This window comes from Rhinichthys klamathensis, unplaced genomic scaffold (assembly GCF_029890125.1).
Source record: "Rhinichthys klamathensis goyatoka isolate OS25496 unplaced genomic scaffold, OSU_Roscu_1.1 h1tg000135l_1, whole genome shotgun sequence".
In the NCBI taxonomy this organism is placed as follows: Eukaryota; Metazoa; Chordata; class Actinopteri; order Cypriniformes; family Leuciscidae; genus Rhinichthys; species Rhinichthys klamathensis.
The window spans coordinates 1,404-19,085 of NW_026606670.1; the positions used below are offsets into that span (position 1 = coordinate 1,404).

Consider the following 17,682-nt stretch of genomic DNA (forward strand, 5'->3'; position numbering starts at 1 on the left):
CTTTGGCGCAAAAAAAAAACAGGTAAAACGGACATGATTTGTAGGGTTTTAAGACTTCAAATATACTTTTTTCATTGAATATCTCTCAATTTCAAGCGAATATAAAAACAATGGTATTGCACAGATAACAAAACATATATATTCTCGTTTCTCATTTTTTTTCCAGGCGACACAAAATTCCCAACCCAACAAAAAATGTGTGCTGTAGCCCATTAGATGAGAATGGCGAATGAAAGGAAGCCGTCCACCCCCACAGCACCAAGCCGACTGTATCATGCAAATCAAGCCCGAGGATGCAGAATATCACAATGTTTCTGCGAGGGATGCTGCGAGACACATCTCCACATGCAGCAAAACCGCTCCAAGAGAATTAAACATCATTCTGTGCTATTATTACACCTCAACCCTCTGGAAAAGCTGCACACCTCTCACACACACACTCACTCACATATTCAGTAATGCTATTTTTCTAAGATCAGACATGAGATGGTATGTATGCAGGGACTGGATACAAACACATACAAACACACATGGGCATACAACAGCACGGTTTTCTTTGAAAGGGAAGACGGGTCTTGTGTGTGAAGAAATCCTGTCGGTGAAAGGAAATAAAGGTTTGGAAAATTAGACCAGCCCCCCCACTCAAATTCGAATACATATTCATAAAGAGTCTCTTTCAAGGCACCATCGCCGTTCGGGTAAGACATGTCTCTTTGTCTCGTCCTTATAATTCATTTTACTGATTGTAAAAAAAAAGGACATGCAAGGTTTGGGTGTTGCCCCAATGTTAAGCCGTGACAGCGTGCACACACACACACACACACCTGCACAAATAAAATGATCTTGTGACACTGAGCTGCCTCTGTATACATGCATATTTCCACATGTGCCGTCTATTACGTCTGTCACACACACTGCCATGCTACACGGGGCGGTTTATAAAATAAAAGCAACTGTGTAGGGGTAGCCTCGGCTCTCATTCATGACTGAACGTCAGCTAACGCTGCTCCTCACAAGTCCTCTTAAAAAACGATCAGTGTCAGCACACTCGCAGCTGAACTCCAGAAGGGCGCTTTGATGATAATTATGATCATGACAGATCGTCAAGCTCCAGATAATATGTGATTTTAAAAAAAAAAGGAGGAAGAAAAAAAAAACAATAAGGGGAAAAAAAGCTTAAATTGCTGGGGTCTTTGTTAAGCCACTCATTTGGGTCACATTTTGGCACAGAAAATTGCAGGCAGCTCACATGCCAGACAATCGCACACAGTGTAATTGATTCAATATTAATTGGATGCCCCTGATTTACATTGACTGTTACAGCCATATGCATAGCAGAGAGGGAAAGAGTGACAAAATGGGTGAGCGAGCGAGCAGGAGAGTTAGAGGCATTAAAAACCCACCCAGCAAAGGCCATTTAAAAAACAATTATCTGTATTGAGGTCCGTTCTGCATGGCGGCAGTGTTAGTCCGATTTAATCTGCCGATTTATTGGAGAGCAGTCATAATTTCTGAAGGGCTGCCATAGCGAAAGACAGAGTCTTGAAAAAAAAAGTTCAGAGCTCCAAATGGCCCCCATATCGTGAGCCAAAGCGAATTCAATCTGTTCCATCGACATGTTTTTGGACAACGCGCTGCGAAACAGAAGATCATAGGATGTTACTCTGCATAATTTTTACATTTCATCAGGCGTCTTACATTGTGAAGCAAAGGACACGATGCAGATTATATCAAGAGAGAGCGTATTCAAAGCTCTGGGAGCAGCATTAATTCAACTAGACACTTTTGTGACAACCTGTCTAATTTTTGGCCATTTTCAGGGAATTGGCGGCTCCAAAATTTCATTTAGAGATTAAAAATTAAATAAATACATTATGTCTGTATCAAATCACAGCATGGGAGAGGGGAGGGTCTCAGTCTTCTCTAAGGCCCTCTCACCAGGATACATTGTGCTATTTAATAGACAGCCACACACATGTGTGTATTGGCACTTTCTATGCTCACACAGCAAGTCCATTCCTCTGTGACAGGTACTGCTTTTCCTCACACTGAGCTGCTCAACATGGAAATGGAGTTGTTACATCACACATAACAATTTCCTTATTTGGTCATCTGAACTACACCATAATGATCCCTCTTAAAATAGATCAAATAAAATAAATAAAATACATAAAACTAAACATTAATAATAAAAAATAATAAATAAAATAAAAATAATGTATAAAAGTTACGAATAAAAAATTCAAATAATATATTAAAATAATTCATAGAAAGAATGTACATAAAAAATCTTTAAAAAAAAATATATATAACAACAAAATAAATAATAGATAGTTTAACACTTTAAAGAAAAACATTTATATTTTGCTATTTATGTATGGATTTTTGTGACGTATATTCTATCACCTTCAGTTTTGTGATGTTCTAGCCCACCTCTAACCCAGGTACAGATACACGCACACTATCACAAAGAATAGTTTACATATTCATGGTAAGCTGCAGTCATAACTAACCTTGAATGTGTTATGTCTGAAATCATCTATAATATGGCTAATTAATATCTCTTCCCTGTCTGACCTGCCTTGGTAGCATATTCAGTAACATGCTGAGAAGCTGTTATGGTCCTTCTCACAAAATTGTTTAAAAAAAAATAATAATAACAAGCACACATAATACCAGTGACCCAACGCTATCAGCAGAACCCTGATACATTATGATGTAAATGAGTTTAATAACCCAGTTTAGCGTCTGACAGAAACAAGAGACGTGTGCGATAGCCGGCTCGCATAAAGGTTGTATAATTTGTGCTGAAACTGCATCAACATGCCTAAAACAAAGAGGGCAAGCAGACACAAATGACCCAGTTCAGCCTCCATATCTGATCAAATTTAAACGTACTATAGCACAGCATTGTGTTCCACAGCAGATTATTGAATACATTTTATATGCACACAAACTAATATACAAATGCATTTTCTCTATCTGAAAATATGCAAGTGGGAACTGTTGAAAAACAACTTGATACTTGAACTCAGCCGCCGATAATTAGCCCAGAGCAAAGGGTCAAGTCCAAATGACTGTTGATGGGGCTAACCGGACCCAGACGCTTCCTGGAACCTGATCTTTGAGGCAGACCAGAGAATGGCCAAACGCAAAGCCAGGGCAGAAAAACAGACTGGAAAGTCTCACTCTCACATTTTCTACATTTAAAAAACAGCCACTCTAAATCGCCCCACCAGCCCAAGACACTCATGGACACATAATAGCACGCCGACAACTTAATTTCACTTAACGCTCAGCTTAAGGAAGATTAGACTTATGCTGCTATAAGATTCCAGCGTTTTCTTTTCTTTTTATAAAGTTGTTTACAGAGGAAATTAGGAGCTTGTTTTTTATGACTGTATTTTCTGTTTTATATAGTGCAAGTCAACCTCTAATTAAAATGCACATCCACGAAACTCAAACAAATAATTAGAGTTGTATTATTGTTCCCTGACAAACCAAAATAACCAAACGGCCTTCCATTTCCTTTCCTTTTTTTGACAGAAAGTGAAAATGTGCAGGCGTGCATTTATACGGATAAGATGTGGCTATGCAAGAACCCACAACGAAATCAAGATACATCTGTCGAGACCACATGAGAGAGGCTGTGCAGCACAGAGAGGCATTTCCCATGAGTCTGTGGACACACACCGAGGGGGATGGCCTCTCCTGTCACAGCAAGGACTCCTCGAACCGCCCCTCCAGTGCCAAATTCTCCCCCTCTCAATCCCTCTTTTTCTCCCAGTAGGGATGAGCGGCCCGTCGTGCCATTAAGAACACACCCTTTGCACTCTACTTTGGCGGCCAGTAACAAAACTGCAACTTTTAAGTCAAAGTCTGCAACTATGGGCCTCGACGGGAGTAAACGACAAGTTACCAGAGAAAAGGGATTTAAAAAACACAAAGTGCAAATGTGCTAAACCGAAGCATACAGACGGTGGTGGGAATGTGTGATCTACGGTTAGAGTCTGAGCTTAATTATCGAAATCCCACAGAGTCCAACTGAAGCTTGATTCAAAGCAGCGATGATCTTGAGATAATAAAGCAGATTTTAAAAGTTTTTTTGTTTTTTTTTAGCTTTGTATGAAGTAATGCCGGTTCCTCTTTTGGTCTTAATAGCTTATCACTCTGAGGTTTGATTGAATATACCCCCCCTTCCCCTTCCTGCCCCACAGCTTTTAAATATTCAGCATTCTGATACGTCTCCAGAGCTGGGAACGAGACGCCCCACAGAGGAAGGACATGTGTCTACGATATGTAGCCCACGCAACAACTCGGCTCCACCACAAATGTTCCTCACACAGACACAAAAAAAAAAAAAAAAAAAAAAAAAAAAATCACATGGGATGAGATTACCTGTAATGTTTTCCTGTTTGGGACAGATTCCTCGAGAAGACGTCGATAAGCAGTCGTCATCCTCCGGCGTGACCTGGACGCCCACCTCCACGGGGTTGGACGCTCTCCTCAGCTCACCATGCGAGGGCGAGGGGGGCTTATCCACTGCTTTGTCCATGCACAAAGTGCCATTGCACTGCTTCCTTTTGTGCTCAATGAAAATAAGGATGTCTCCCAAAGGGAAGTTCATCTGACACTGGCCACAGGTGAGCAGGTCCTGGTCTCCCTCTGGAGATACCTGTACCAGCCCGCGCTGTTCCTGCCTCTCCTCCGAGACCACGGCTGACAGGGGCTCGGCTGCACACAGGAAGAATCCATATGCGACACAGAGGGAACGAAAAGCAGAGGGAAAATTAGAGACTGGGTGCTGTTATGAACGCAGGCAAGATGAGGGAGCACATATATATCAGGATAAAAAGGGGAAAAAAAACATGTTATGCTCCACATCAAACTCCCACCATTTTAATTTAGTTTTTAATTTCAGATCCATTAAATGTAATTACCTCACACAAGTTATAAATAATAATAATAATAAACATGCAAAAAATCAATTAGTCATTGTCAGTTGAACTTCAATGAACATATACAAAAACATAAGATTCCCATAACTAATAGCAAGGGCATGACATTTTATTAACATTTAATTTATTAAATGTAGGTAAAAGTAACATCATTTTGTTATATCTGTTTTGGTTCATTAACATTGTGTCTAAAACTACAGTAAATTCATCTCAGACTGACTCTTTGTTTCACTTAATGATACACACATCTGGATCGTGAAATGACTGCATGGACAACACGTGTAGATATCCAGCAAACCCAACACAGGCACAGCTGCAGCAATACATGCTTCACGCTTTTTCCCCTCACGACAAAGTTAGAAGGTTCACACACACATTCAGGTATTTTATAATGATTGTGATTGTTTAGTGAAAGCTTTTGCGCAGAGGTTACACTAGCTTGCTAACGGTTAAGAATCTTGACCTTCTTTATAAGCTGCCAATTTCATGCTTTAATGAACCTAAAACCACAGAGAATCAAAAAATAGATTTTAATTTTAGTGGGTGATGATTGGTACAGATTTTGATAAAAAGGTGTTGGGATCATGAGCAGGTCGGATAAATTTACTTCAGCCCAGTCTGGGGCAGCTATCAGGGGCAGATGTGGAGAACCTCCTAGACGTGCTTATCAGGAAAATATCCCACGCATTTGCACATGAAATAACAAAGACGAAGTGTGATAATTCTCCCTTCTCTGCAATGCTTTTTGACATTTTTGTAAGTTTAAATGCTCACCATACAAATAAATAAAAGAAAGCCTAAGCGATCAAAAGTGAACTCAAACTATTTAAATTCGCATAGATGCAGAGTGATTCTTCATAGTGATATTGATTCGTAATGTGATTGTGATAAAACAGAGATAATCGATATATGCAAAACATCAGACATTATTTAATAATAGCCTACCGAGCAAGTATTATAAAGTTACAAAATATATATTTCAGTTAAAATACGTCACAATAAAATAACAGCCTATATTCAACGCTTCATTTAGCTATAACAATTATACTTATTTTACTATCGCAGCTGCAATATAAAGATATCCGTATATGCATACTTTTTAATTATATTAACTGTATACGACTGGTCTTGTACTATAGGCTAAATAAACAACGATTTTGTAAATATGTTGCAAAGTAGGCCAATATTCGACAATCTAGACATTAAAAAAAATGATAATAATAATAATAATAATAAGTTGGCTCAGAAAGTGTGGAAACTGTGGAAAAGTGTTTTGAGTTTTCCCAACTGTTTTAAATTCCACTCAGCGTTGGCAAAGATATTACATTCAAACTGTTTTTAAACCCGAGAATATATTTAGATATTTCAAATCAATTCAAGTGTCTGAAATCAAAAGAAGCTTAAATGCCAAAAAAACAATGATAATATTTTCAAATTTCAGAGATAGAGGCTGTCTCTGTGTATAAACGTGGACATTTAAAGCTGGTTTTGAATAAAATAATAAAAACATTTTTAATAACAGCTCGTTCGTTAGTGTCTCATTCGCTTTAAAAATAACTGCCTTATGTGTAATTATGAATTAGATAGCAAAGTGTCTCATGACTGACATTTGGTTTACTGCCTAATCCTCATTTGTTAGTTTGCTTAAACTACTAGGGTACAAAAATACAAGGTATAAAAATTATACATGTCATGCCAGGTCAGGACTGGGTTAAAAAAAACAGTTACCAGTTCATATACAATACGTTTCGCGCTTGCTAACATATGGTCAAAAATAGATAAAGATAGCGGTGTAAATGATCGGGTTCGAGTCTAGTTTATGATCGTCGTCTGCCCCCTAGCGGTGGGTTTCTGCCATGTACAGCAGCAGCAGCAGCGAGCACACGAGTAACCCGCGCTCAGATCCCACAGCCTGTGTGTGGAAACCCAATAATGTTACACGATACTTTACAATGTTACAACAACTCGGGATTTGTGTCAAACATGTTTATCTAATAAAACGCGGACTGATGCTTTTGTAGCTTTACATTTGAGGTAAATATCTAAAAGACTGGAGCTAAAACGTTTTCGTTTCGTCGTCTTCCTGACAACATTTCAGGTCTATAAAATACAAAGCACACTTTGTTTACAAAAATGCAACTTACCACAGAACTTCAAGACATGTTTAGAGTAAATGAAATAATTATAAAGATAATTCTAAGAATAGTAGCCTAGCAGTAGGCTACAAATGTGTGCATTCAAAAAGAGCTAAACTGACTGGGTTTCTCGATACATTTGTATCTAAATAGTTGTAGCCTATTACATTTAGGTTTCGTCTTACCTTTGCCACCGACATTTAAGACAAAATCAGGCCTACGTGAAATCGAATTTATCCTTGCAAATGCACTCGAAACGGCAAAGAGCGTAGCGTAAAATCGTCTCCTACTGCTTTTAAGCGAAAGCCCAAACGAGTAGATCAGAATCGCGTTTTGCTTCAAATGTAAGAAAAGCTTAAGTTTCAAATTCAAGCAGATTTTATATGCAGACGGGTTTCTCTGCAATGTTAGTCTCACACAGGCGACTATGCGTGCTCTATTTGCTGGCAGTGGGTAGTACGCGCACGCGGCGCTTGTAAACAGTCGGACACGAGATTTTTCCCAATCAAAATTCACTTCCACTCTTTGAAAATCTTCCAAAAATAGTGCGTGAGGGGGGAAATCCTGCCCAGAATCACAGACAGACAGCGTTACGGGACATTCCACGAGATGTGAGCGCAAATAAGCGAGCGAAAGCCAGCGTGCATATACCCACCACAGTCCGGTATATGTGAGCGCTTGCTCTTAAGTGGTCAAAGCGACTGGGGCACGAGAGCCAAGACATATGCGCCTAAACACAGAGTCGGCATGAACTTCTCCAAGTATAGCGATGGAAAGCAAACTTTTCTGGCATTTCGGCGGACGAAGGTGCGCGTAAAGGCATTTCAGAGATGGGAGCGCTCTCTTCTCTAAAGTCCACTTGATCTGCGCTGTCCAGTGTCCAGTGTGTCTTCACTGAGAATTACGCTCCTCTCCAGCAACTCAACACTACAGAACGGAGCCAAAAACAGGTAAACGGAACGGGAACAACATATATTTGTCTTTACTTACGCGAAAAATCCCGTTTGCTTAAGTGCTGGGGTTTGCCTTGCTTGCGGCGAGACATGGTGGTTGGTGGTGGCTTTCAGCTCGGTTCACATCGGGAGAGCCGGGTTAGAAGGGAGACTCCAGAGAAAATATCTTCATCAATGCCTTTGACATCCAAAATAAATTAGAAATAATACAAAGATGGCGCAGGGAAGATGGATTGTGGGATAGCCGTCATGGCTTTTTTGAAAAGAGAGAGAGAGAGATGAAAAAATGGCAAAAGCCCCCCTGAGCTGCAAGTTCAAGTGCGGACGTGACGTCCCTGCGAACTTGAACGTCAGGAGATGGATGGACATAGACATACAGAACATGGGCAGGGCAAAGCCGTGGAGTGGGAGGAGGGAGTGGAAATAACAAAACCAATGGACACTCATTAGGGGCTGGACATGAAAAATAGACCCGAAGAAGCCAATGGACAGAAAGATCAGGGGGCCGGACAAGAGGCGAGAGAGAGAGAGAGAGAGCGAGAGACACGCACACACTGAAAGAGAGAGAGGGGGGAGATATGCTTAATGAAAGCAATGTGCGCTGCGGTGCGTGTGTATATGTGTGTGTGTGTGTGTGTGTGTGTGCGTGTGTGCGTGCGTGCGCGCGCTGGGGGTGGACGCAGGAAAACAGAGCACGAAAAGCCAATGGACAGGAGATTCAAGGGGGCCGGCCATGCTATATATACAAAGAGAGGGGAGAGGGACCTCGCATATAAGGTTTCGTAGTGGACACTGATGGTGCTTCAAACACAGTCACTCAACTCCTGGTCAAACAGTCAGAGGTAGCGCGCAAGCTGCTTCTCGGCGAGACACGATCGGGTTGCATGAACAGGACAGACAGGTTCCGAGTCGGGGCATGTGGGTTCAACCGCCGCGTGCGCTACCACATTCCTCCAGAACAGAAGCCCATGCAGAGAAACTTAAGGGACATCACGTTGAGCGGGATAGGATACTAGCTCGCGCGCTTTGCGAGCGATGTAGGTGGGACTTAAATACTACAAGAGTGTAATTGTAAAAATATAACAACACACACTGACGAATAGATTGTGGGAGCAGCCCACTAGAAAGAAAGGGGACGGGGTAATAACTTTCAGATGTGTTCAGATTATAGAGAATGGCGACTGGGGGGAGGAGGGGGGTGTCAGTAAACCGCCGCGTGGATTTAGAAATATAAAGATGCTGTAAACAGCGCCGATGCATTTGAAATTAAAGAGACATGAAGCGTATAACCGAGCGCGATGACAAGCTTGTTCAATGCATGAGGTGGGAGGAAGAGAGAGACACCCCAGCGAACTAGTAGAAGTACGACTAGACTATAGCGACTGCTCCAGAGACTCAAAGCAGAGGCTGCGTGAACAAGTGACAGTCTGCGGGGAAAAGGCACAATTCAATAGGGAACCGATCGGAACTGAAATCGAATGCTGGAGATAATGTGACCCGTGAGCGAGCGAGCGAGTGAGTGAAACTGCTTTGCAGGCTTATACGCTGACATCTTTGTTTCTGGACCAAGACTGATCGCTGTGTTGATGCGTGTGTGTGGGGTTTTTTTTTTTTTTTTTTTTTCTCGGTGCGAGGTGTCAGATCTTAACGCAAAAGTTGAGTCAGGTTTGCGCTGGGTAAAAAGGTCAACTCTGCGCGAAGGCTATCTGGGAATGCCAATGGATTCGCTCGACTGTATCACACTGACTGTGCCGATGCTTTTCAGGTCATTGTTCTCAACAAGTGAAAAAGCACCGTATCGATCTGAATTTGGTATATAAAGCCTTTGATTTAGTTTCATTGCAGCGCACTATTCTCCAGCATGCACAAAGAGAGCTACATTTACAGCAATTGTGTGAGTGCAGCGCGTATAAAAAACATGTAATTCTTATTATTATTAATATAATCAAAGAAACATAGGGTTCTTGCATTTGCTATTATTTGCATATTATAAAAGCTTAGAGATAATTGCATTGGTTTAAAACACCAGATTGGTTTCTGTATAAAAAAAAGTATCATAAAAAGGTTATCATGCGGAATCAAGCTGTAACACACTTTTTGTCTCTAACTAGGACCTTTATTTTTAAGTGTCTAATATTTCTGCAACCGTGCAGCGTGATTGACAGAAATGCACCACGGATTCCTTTAGGACCTCTCGAGAGGGATCGTGCTCTGTATTTCATTCATCCCACAAAAGGATTGCATTGTTAAACGTGGCTCGGAATATTTCGTAAATATATATATTAAAAAAAAAACTTTGTAGAGATAAACTTAAAATTTGAGGGTAGAAATGGTGTATGAGGTTTGCTGTAGACTGAAACTGAAGGACTATTTCCCCGCGCGTGAATAGCAAATATTGGTGAGGTTAGAGTGCAACGTCTGGAAATAGCGTTTACTTTTGACTGATCTGTCGCTGTGTAGCTTTTGGTGCTGCTGGACAATTTTGAGGACGTTCATGCACTTCTGTAACACTAACAATGGCCCCTACCCACTCAGGCCATTGGCTGATGGACGACCTTTTTTTCTTTTTTCTTTTTTTTGATATACATTTTCACTTTTCTTGAGAGTCTGTCCCTGCTCCCGCAGGCGGACATTGATCAGCGCAAACGGAGCGTACACCTCCTTCAGGAATGAAAGCTATCAGCCTACAACAAAACGCCGCGTACAAACAGAATCTCAATATGTAAATGACAATGCGACTGATCCCATCATAAATCAGCCAGACGTTAAATGCATAGCAATATCCATCTCTCCAATGCACGGTCAGGCGCGCTCGCTCGTACAGAAAAGGTGCTTTTGTGTTAGAGAGTGACAGACGAAGCGATTGGAAATGAGAGTGAGAGGAAAGTGCGATGACAGATTCATGCTTAAAATAACGTTTCAGCTCAATGCGCGAGGCCCTGTGGATGACACAAAAACCAGATTACCAAACCTATGACTGTTGCTATAAGATCAATTTATTAAAATGCTACCTTCTTAATAGTATAGGTTTTCACTATTAAGGACTACAGGGGGGAAATGGATATTGGTCCATAGGTCAGAGAAGGAAAAAACAAGAAAGTTACATTTCTTTTGGCCACGTGCTTGCCTTCCACGGGTAGTGGCTCAAGGAAATTGACTGACTGGCCCCTTGGGCACATTTTAATATATGGAAATGACCAAGGGTTTATGCGATAAATCAACGCCCAACGCCCTGTTCATGCTTCACTCCTCTCATTTTCCCACTAGCTCTGGCACTTCATCAGCAGATCTGTTTTCCTGCAACTGTTGTCCAGCGCTGATGTCATGTTGAAAGAGGGGCTTTATTGGCATCTATGTTTTACCAGAGAGATTAGCACTGAGTAAAAACCGTCGCGTGCAGTTTGCGTATGATGGAGAGAGTGCGCTTTAGTGTTTTCATTCATCTTTACCCAACTTTATCTGTAAAGACTTTTCAGGACAGATATGCTCGTTATGTGTCTTTCTGGTTGTAATTTATTTATTATTACAAAAGTAGGTTTTCCGCGTGTATTCCACTTGAAAACGTGACAGGACTGTTCCAATACGTTATCTTGCCAAATTTATTAAAACTTTTCAAATAAAGTTTTATGCTCAAAGAGCAGCTGTCACTCAGTATTGAGCATTTTTTATTAAAAAAAAGTTTAAGGTAAACACTACTAGTACTTGTTCTAACACTAATTCGTGTTAATTAGTGCTAAACAAACTATTATGCAAAAGAAAAAAACTATTTGTGCATCCTTCTTAATGTTTTGTGAATTACGTAGGCTACTTAATAAAATTTTGCTTATTTATTCATTTTTTATTGTTATTTTTGTTATATCAATTGCAAAGTTTTTTTTATTATTGCACAATGTCTTTTCTAATTAAAAAAGTGGCCATTTATACTCTTATGGAAACTTTCTTAAACGACTACTACAGTGCACATATGTTACAGAGAATTGAGCCACGTTTTACTGCTTTAATCCAAATACAGAGCCAATTGCAAAATGTAAATGAAAAAAGTAAACAAAAAATATTTGCCATATTATTTATTTGCCTCTTTATCTGCCCGTTTTGGTAGCCAGATGTGACTAGATGCTAGGATCTCATACTCTCTGGTTCACATAGATCTTTGTGGATGCCATTGGACTGATGTACCGACCGATCAAGAGTGAAGGCCATGCACTGACCCAACACCTGGATGGAAAAAAAATCGCTTTTCTTGCCTTGTATGATAGTTCTAAATTAAATGGCATGTATTTCTCAGATATGGTTGTAATCATGATCCTCTTACGCGTTCCTCTGGGACAGTCTCTGCAAATCGCTGTTGAGTAATTCATGTAAAATTTCAAGAAATGTGAGCATTATAAACGAAATAATTTTGTCTCCGTCCATTTTCTTCGAAAGTTTAATTCGCACAAAAGACCCTAAAAAGCACAGGAATCACCACAAAACACACCAGTGCAAACAACATTACTTCACTTTGTCCACTGTCGCAAAGACGAATATATATTTGACAGGAAATCTGACTGACCAAGATTAATTATAGGCCTTGTCGTGTCGACTGTAACCACCTTAAGTCTACATATCCCACTGAATATAAGTTTCACCTCAAAGGACGGAAAGAGGCGAAATGGGAATGCTTTTAAAATCCCTGGTAAGTCAAGTCTTGCCTTCTTTGAGGAATTTTAAGCTTCAGCAGTTCAGGCACATTCGCAGACTGAAAATTAATATTAATGGCTAGATTTCACAATGTGGCATTATCACACCGAGCGATGGGTGGGCATGCCATCTGGGTTTTGGCAGGTATTAGATATAATCAAAGGGATTACGTCTCTGTGGGCGAAATTATAAACGTGAGTTCTGGTTATTCTGCGAAAAGGAACGGCGTATGAGTGAGAGACAGATAAAATCAGATTACCCCTGATTGTTGACTATATGGGGACACATGCTGTAAGATATAAAGACTACACTTATTGTATAAAAAAAAAGCTTTAATAGAACAAAAGACAAAGTAAAACACATCCTTGAAATATTATTGCGTAATCGTTGTTATTTCAAGGTGACGCGCTTCACAAGTTCATGCCAGTCGGTGTTTATACTGTTGTTAATCTTACATAAATAGGATGATGAATGGAACAAAACTATAGGGACGCAAGTCGTTTATCTGTTGAGTTTAGTCTTTCGTTTATTTTCATGTTCATAGATTGCGCATTGAGGCAGTATAAGTTCAAGAGATGTTGTTGCTTAACTTAAAAAATTTGTGAAACAATAAGGCATGGGGATATTCAACACATACACATAGGCCATGCGTTAACCATACGACAAACAAATAAACAACACAGCTCACATCCCCATGAGGATGGCTGTCATATTTGCTTTCATGCTAAACTTAGATTTCACGCTATTAGTTATCAATGACATTGAAGAAATTAAAGTTTTTACTATAACCCGTATTATTAAAACTGGTAGGCTTAAATAAGTTAAATGGCTTTGTCTGTAATGTGCTAAATGCAACAAAATAAGCGGGATAAACATGGCATTATTATTAATAAAAGTGAATTATATAAGTGGGATAAAAGGATACACATTGGAGTCATTAAAGAGGTTTCTGATGGTCGACATGATTCGCGGACTTTGAGAGACGCAGTCAGAGAAAAAGCAATGTGCCGTGTTCCAGGCTCCCTCTGCTGTTCAGAATTAAGAGGACTTGACAAAAAGAAATGAACGTATCCTATTGAGAGAAGTGAATGAACCAACTTGATTTTATGGCATTACAGGCCATTAAATTAAACACAACGGAGTAAAAAATATAAACACAACTTTTTACAGCGATATACGTCTGGGATCTAAAACTGAAACGGTTCTTCATTACACTGTGAAGCTTCTTTTCCTCATATTTGATTTTTTTTTTTTTAGTTGAGTTACTTGTAAGGAATGGTTTGTTATTTAATTGCAATTCTGTTTATGATTTTACGAGTTGCTAAAACTAAACACTATAGGCTATAAACGTACTGCAGTGTGACGATTGTGGAGAAAGGGACGTGTCCTGATGGTTTATACAATTATTGTTTTTGTTCTTGACAAAGAGGAGGATGATCATCTTTTGTTATAATAAGACAATATGAAAATTAAAAGGTCCCAGTTCTAACATTTTTCAATGAAAGATGAGTAAGATGTAGATTTCTTGAAGCTTTTTATAATTGCATTAGACATAAATTCTGCAAATCGTCCAAAACAAGGCAAACATTAAAGAATCTTTCGTATATTTTTGTCATTTAAATGCATTTTGTATTAAGAAATCATTGCACTGCATTGCATTGTTTTTCAACGATAGCCTTAAAATGAAGAATCTGAACATTATCAGTCACTTTAGTGTTGACATACAAAGAACACAATTTCTAATATCACGAATCAGAGATGCAATTTTTGCAATTTGGTCCGAATATCTTTGCTTACCACTTGCATCCAGCAATAATTTGGCTAGTTGACTGACTTGATTTCACTATAATCAGACTGAGGAATTCTGGTCGTTATAATTGAATTCAGAACCATGGACAGCAACTACACGAAAACAACTCTTGCAAATGCTTCTCACAGCCACACAAACTCTGCCATTAAACCTCTCTGTAAACACGGGAGACGTGCTCAGGAAACACGTTGGTTTCACGGCTCACGATACTGCTGAAGAATTCACTCAATGATCTTTATACCATAGCGGGATGACCAGCTAAAAAAAAATAACAATATCTTTCTATCTGACAACTGATTCGGATTACATTACTAAATGCTTTCCTGCAGCCTGAGGCTATCTGTATACATGCCTTGGTTAAGAGAACGAGGAACACGTTCAGCTGTTTACCTGTTGCAAAGAAAAAGAAAAGAAAAGAAAAGAAAAGAAAAGAAAAGACTTCACTCTACAGCCTAGAAGTGTTATGTTGCCATCAATGCCATGTTAAAATACAGAATTAAATATACAGTGGTTTCTAATATAATATTGTTTTGCATTGTATTGCATTTATCGCAGTAACATTCATTTTAATACTTCACAAAGTGCTTTTTGTTACCGTTTCATTTATTCGGTTACATTGTTCATTCGGACCTTTTACTTTCTGCTTCGAACATTTTCTTTGTAAACGCTGTTCATCTAAAATGAAGTGTTCTTGAAAATAAAGATGTTAATTGAAATTTAAAATGGTGTTAAAATGTTGTAATTAATAAAGAAAATGTCGTTGTGAGGGTCGTTTCTTGGTCTCAAATGAGCCAATAACATACATCCTATATAAAAAACGCATTAAAGTAAGAATTTATCGACTGCAACATTGGAGGAAGACATTATACACTAGAATGTTGAAATGTTGACCAACGTGGTTTTGAGGGAAAAGTGTGATAAATCACACTGAATGAAATATAACGATTTGAGAATGTCAATATGAAAGCACAGCAGAAAGCTTGATTAACAGTGTAAAGCTGTGCGGCTTTTATACACCTTTAATAAAAGAGCCAGTATAAATATAGCCATCATTTATTTTAAATGATCGAGTAATTTTATTCTTCAAGTCACTGGAACACACTCATTGTGAATTTGTAACATTATCATCTATAAAACTTTGTAATATTAGGCTATTTAAAATAAGTTATTTCCATTAGTATTTCCTTAAATGATTCTTTAAAAGATATTGGGGGGGAATGGTTCATTACGATCTATCTATCTATCTATCTATCTATCATCAAGTCGTAAATGGTGTAAATTTTTCTTGCACAATAAAGGAAATAGAATACAGCAACAGTGTGATTCTATGTGAAAATAGCCTTTTATTCACACACATGTGTGCAGGATTATATTATGGTGACAACTCTACAAAAAAAAACATAATAATAATTTACTACAACACCCCATATACCACAACAAAACAGTATTGGGCATAGTCAAATAACTCTCACGCAACATTTCCTGTTCTGGTTTTCATTGGAGAGCTGCTGGACGTCATCACGCCACACCACTGGCATTGAGCCACTAGATGGTGCTGTGGATAAGCGATTACGCACGGCTCACACATTCTTTGGAACAATCTCACCGAAGCCTGGCTTGTGTCTAATCGATTCAATCACAACATATGCCAAATCTCGTATTAAACTAGAACTATTACGCTTCATCAAATGGAGCAGATACAGCCCATTATAACCCTGAATGAATGTCCAAATTGTTCGTAAATAAATGTATTCCCTATACCAGGGGTTTTCAAACCAAGTGGACTCAAGGGGGTGGTAGGGGGTCTGGAAATGTTTAGGGAAAACAGATAATAAATAAATAAATATTAGTAATAAGAAAATAAATAAAGTTAGCCTAAATAAATTATTAAGTAGATAAAGTAAATAGGCTATATATAAAAACAATGCAAATGAGATTAAAATAAATAAATACAGTTATTCGAATAAACAAATTAAATTAATTATAGCCTAATATAGGCTATATTAAATTAATATATATATATATATATATATATATATATATATATATATATTAATTTAATATAGCCTATATTAGGCTATAATTAATTTAATTTGTATATATATATATATATATATATATATATATATATATATATTAAAATAATGAAGATTAAAATAAATAAATGAGACTGAAAATGAATAAAAAACGAACATAATGCAATTTAATAAAAACGAAATATTTTTCAAATTATATTTTACACATATTTGTAATATTAATGTATTTATCACGGTATAAACTGCACGTTCATACAACACGAAAATATAAAGCTGCCTTTTCAATTTTAGGTCACTCAGAAGGAAGGTTTTTGAGGCTTTTGAGTCTGAAAGGGGATTTAAAGCCATTTCCAAACTATTTAAAATGTATCACTCCACTGTAGGCTACATTAAAAATGAAGCAGGCCGTATAACAGATAAAAATGTATCCCTGTGAGTGTAATATACGGATAGACAAGTATTATAAACAATAAGAAGTTATTTTTTGCCAAATGTTCAATACCAGCTAAAATACAGAGCAGTAGGCCTAGACTCTGTGTATTTTTCCACAGAAGATTTCTGTAGGCTAGTTCTTGGGAAGCTTAATGTCGTTTGTTATTAGTTCAACTACATCACTTTCACCCATCAGTACTGTCCAAATAAAGTTTCAGTATCGATAATCTCACATATTATGTTGAAAAAGGACCAAACTTGTCATGCAGTCGGTTGTAGGGCTACTTACGCAGCTTTTGGTCACGTGATGCTGCCAGATAGCGAGGGGCACGTTGTCACAAATGGTCATCATGTATTCAAATACTTCTTTTGTCCAGGCCAGTAACTGAGGAAATGTGAATTCGCTTTTTTTTGTAACAATAATCTTAAAATACATGTCTATGATTTGACTTTCAAAAATAAACCTACTGTGAGAAATATCCAACCGAATAACAACAAGCCCAGATCTCTTCAGGATTTCTACTTTTTACCAGAGAGTGCGGATTTTCTTCAATAATAATAATTTTTACAAAATGACAAAAAAATTGTATAGTCGTTTCGCCTGCTGCTCTGCTCACTGTAGTCCAATAAAATTATTGATATTTGAACACATTCATCTGCTAGTGTCAGGGCGCAAAG

At 38.4% G+C, this 17,682-nt stretch overlaps 1 protein-coding gene across 1 annotated transcript; it reads right to left on the bottom strand.

The window, feature by feature from the left end:
• Positions 1 to 2,000: 2,000 nt before the first annotated feature.
• bcl11aa (BCL11 transcription factor A a) lies at positions 2,001 to 8,612 on the bottom strand. Its single transcript, XM_056257025.1, has 4 exons — positions 8,084 to 8,612; positions 4,384 to 4,734; positions 3,694 to 3,885; positions 2,001 to 2,053 (listed from the first exon to the last, which is right to left on the bottom strand). The coding sequence occupies exons 1-4, from the start codon at positions 8,136 to 8,138 to the stop codon at positions 2,001 to 2,003; spliced, it is 651 nt and encodes a 216-aa protein (XP_056113000.1). The 5' UTR covers positions 8,139 to 8,612.
• Positions 8,613 to 17,682: the final 9,070 nt, after the last annotated feature.

Excerpts from the sequence above, each read along its gene's own strand:
- bcl11aa (XM_056257025.1), bottom strand. The coding sequence starts at position 8,138 with ATGTCTCGCCGCAAGCAAGGCAAACCCCAGCACTTAAGCAAACGGGAT. Across the intron at positions 4,735-8,083 it reads AAGCAAACGGGATTTTTCGC|CCGAGCCCCTGTCAGCCGTG; the intron begins GTAAGTAAAGAC and ends TCCTGTGTGCAG. Across the intron at positions 2,054-3,693 it reads AGGAGAGGCCATCCCCCTCG|CTCAGTGTGAGGAAAAGCAG; the intron begins GTGTGTGTCCAC and ends CATGTTGAGCAG.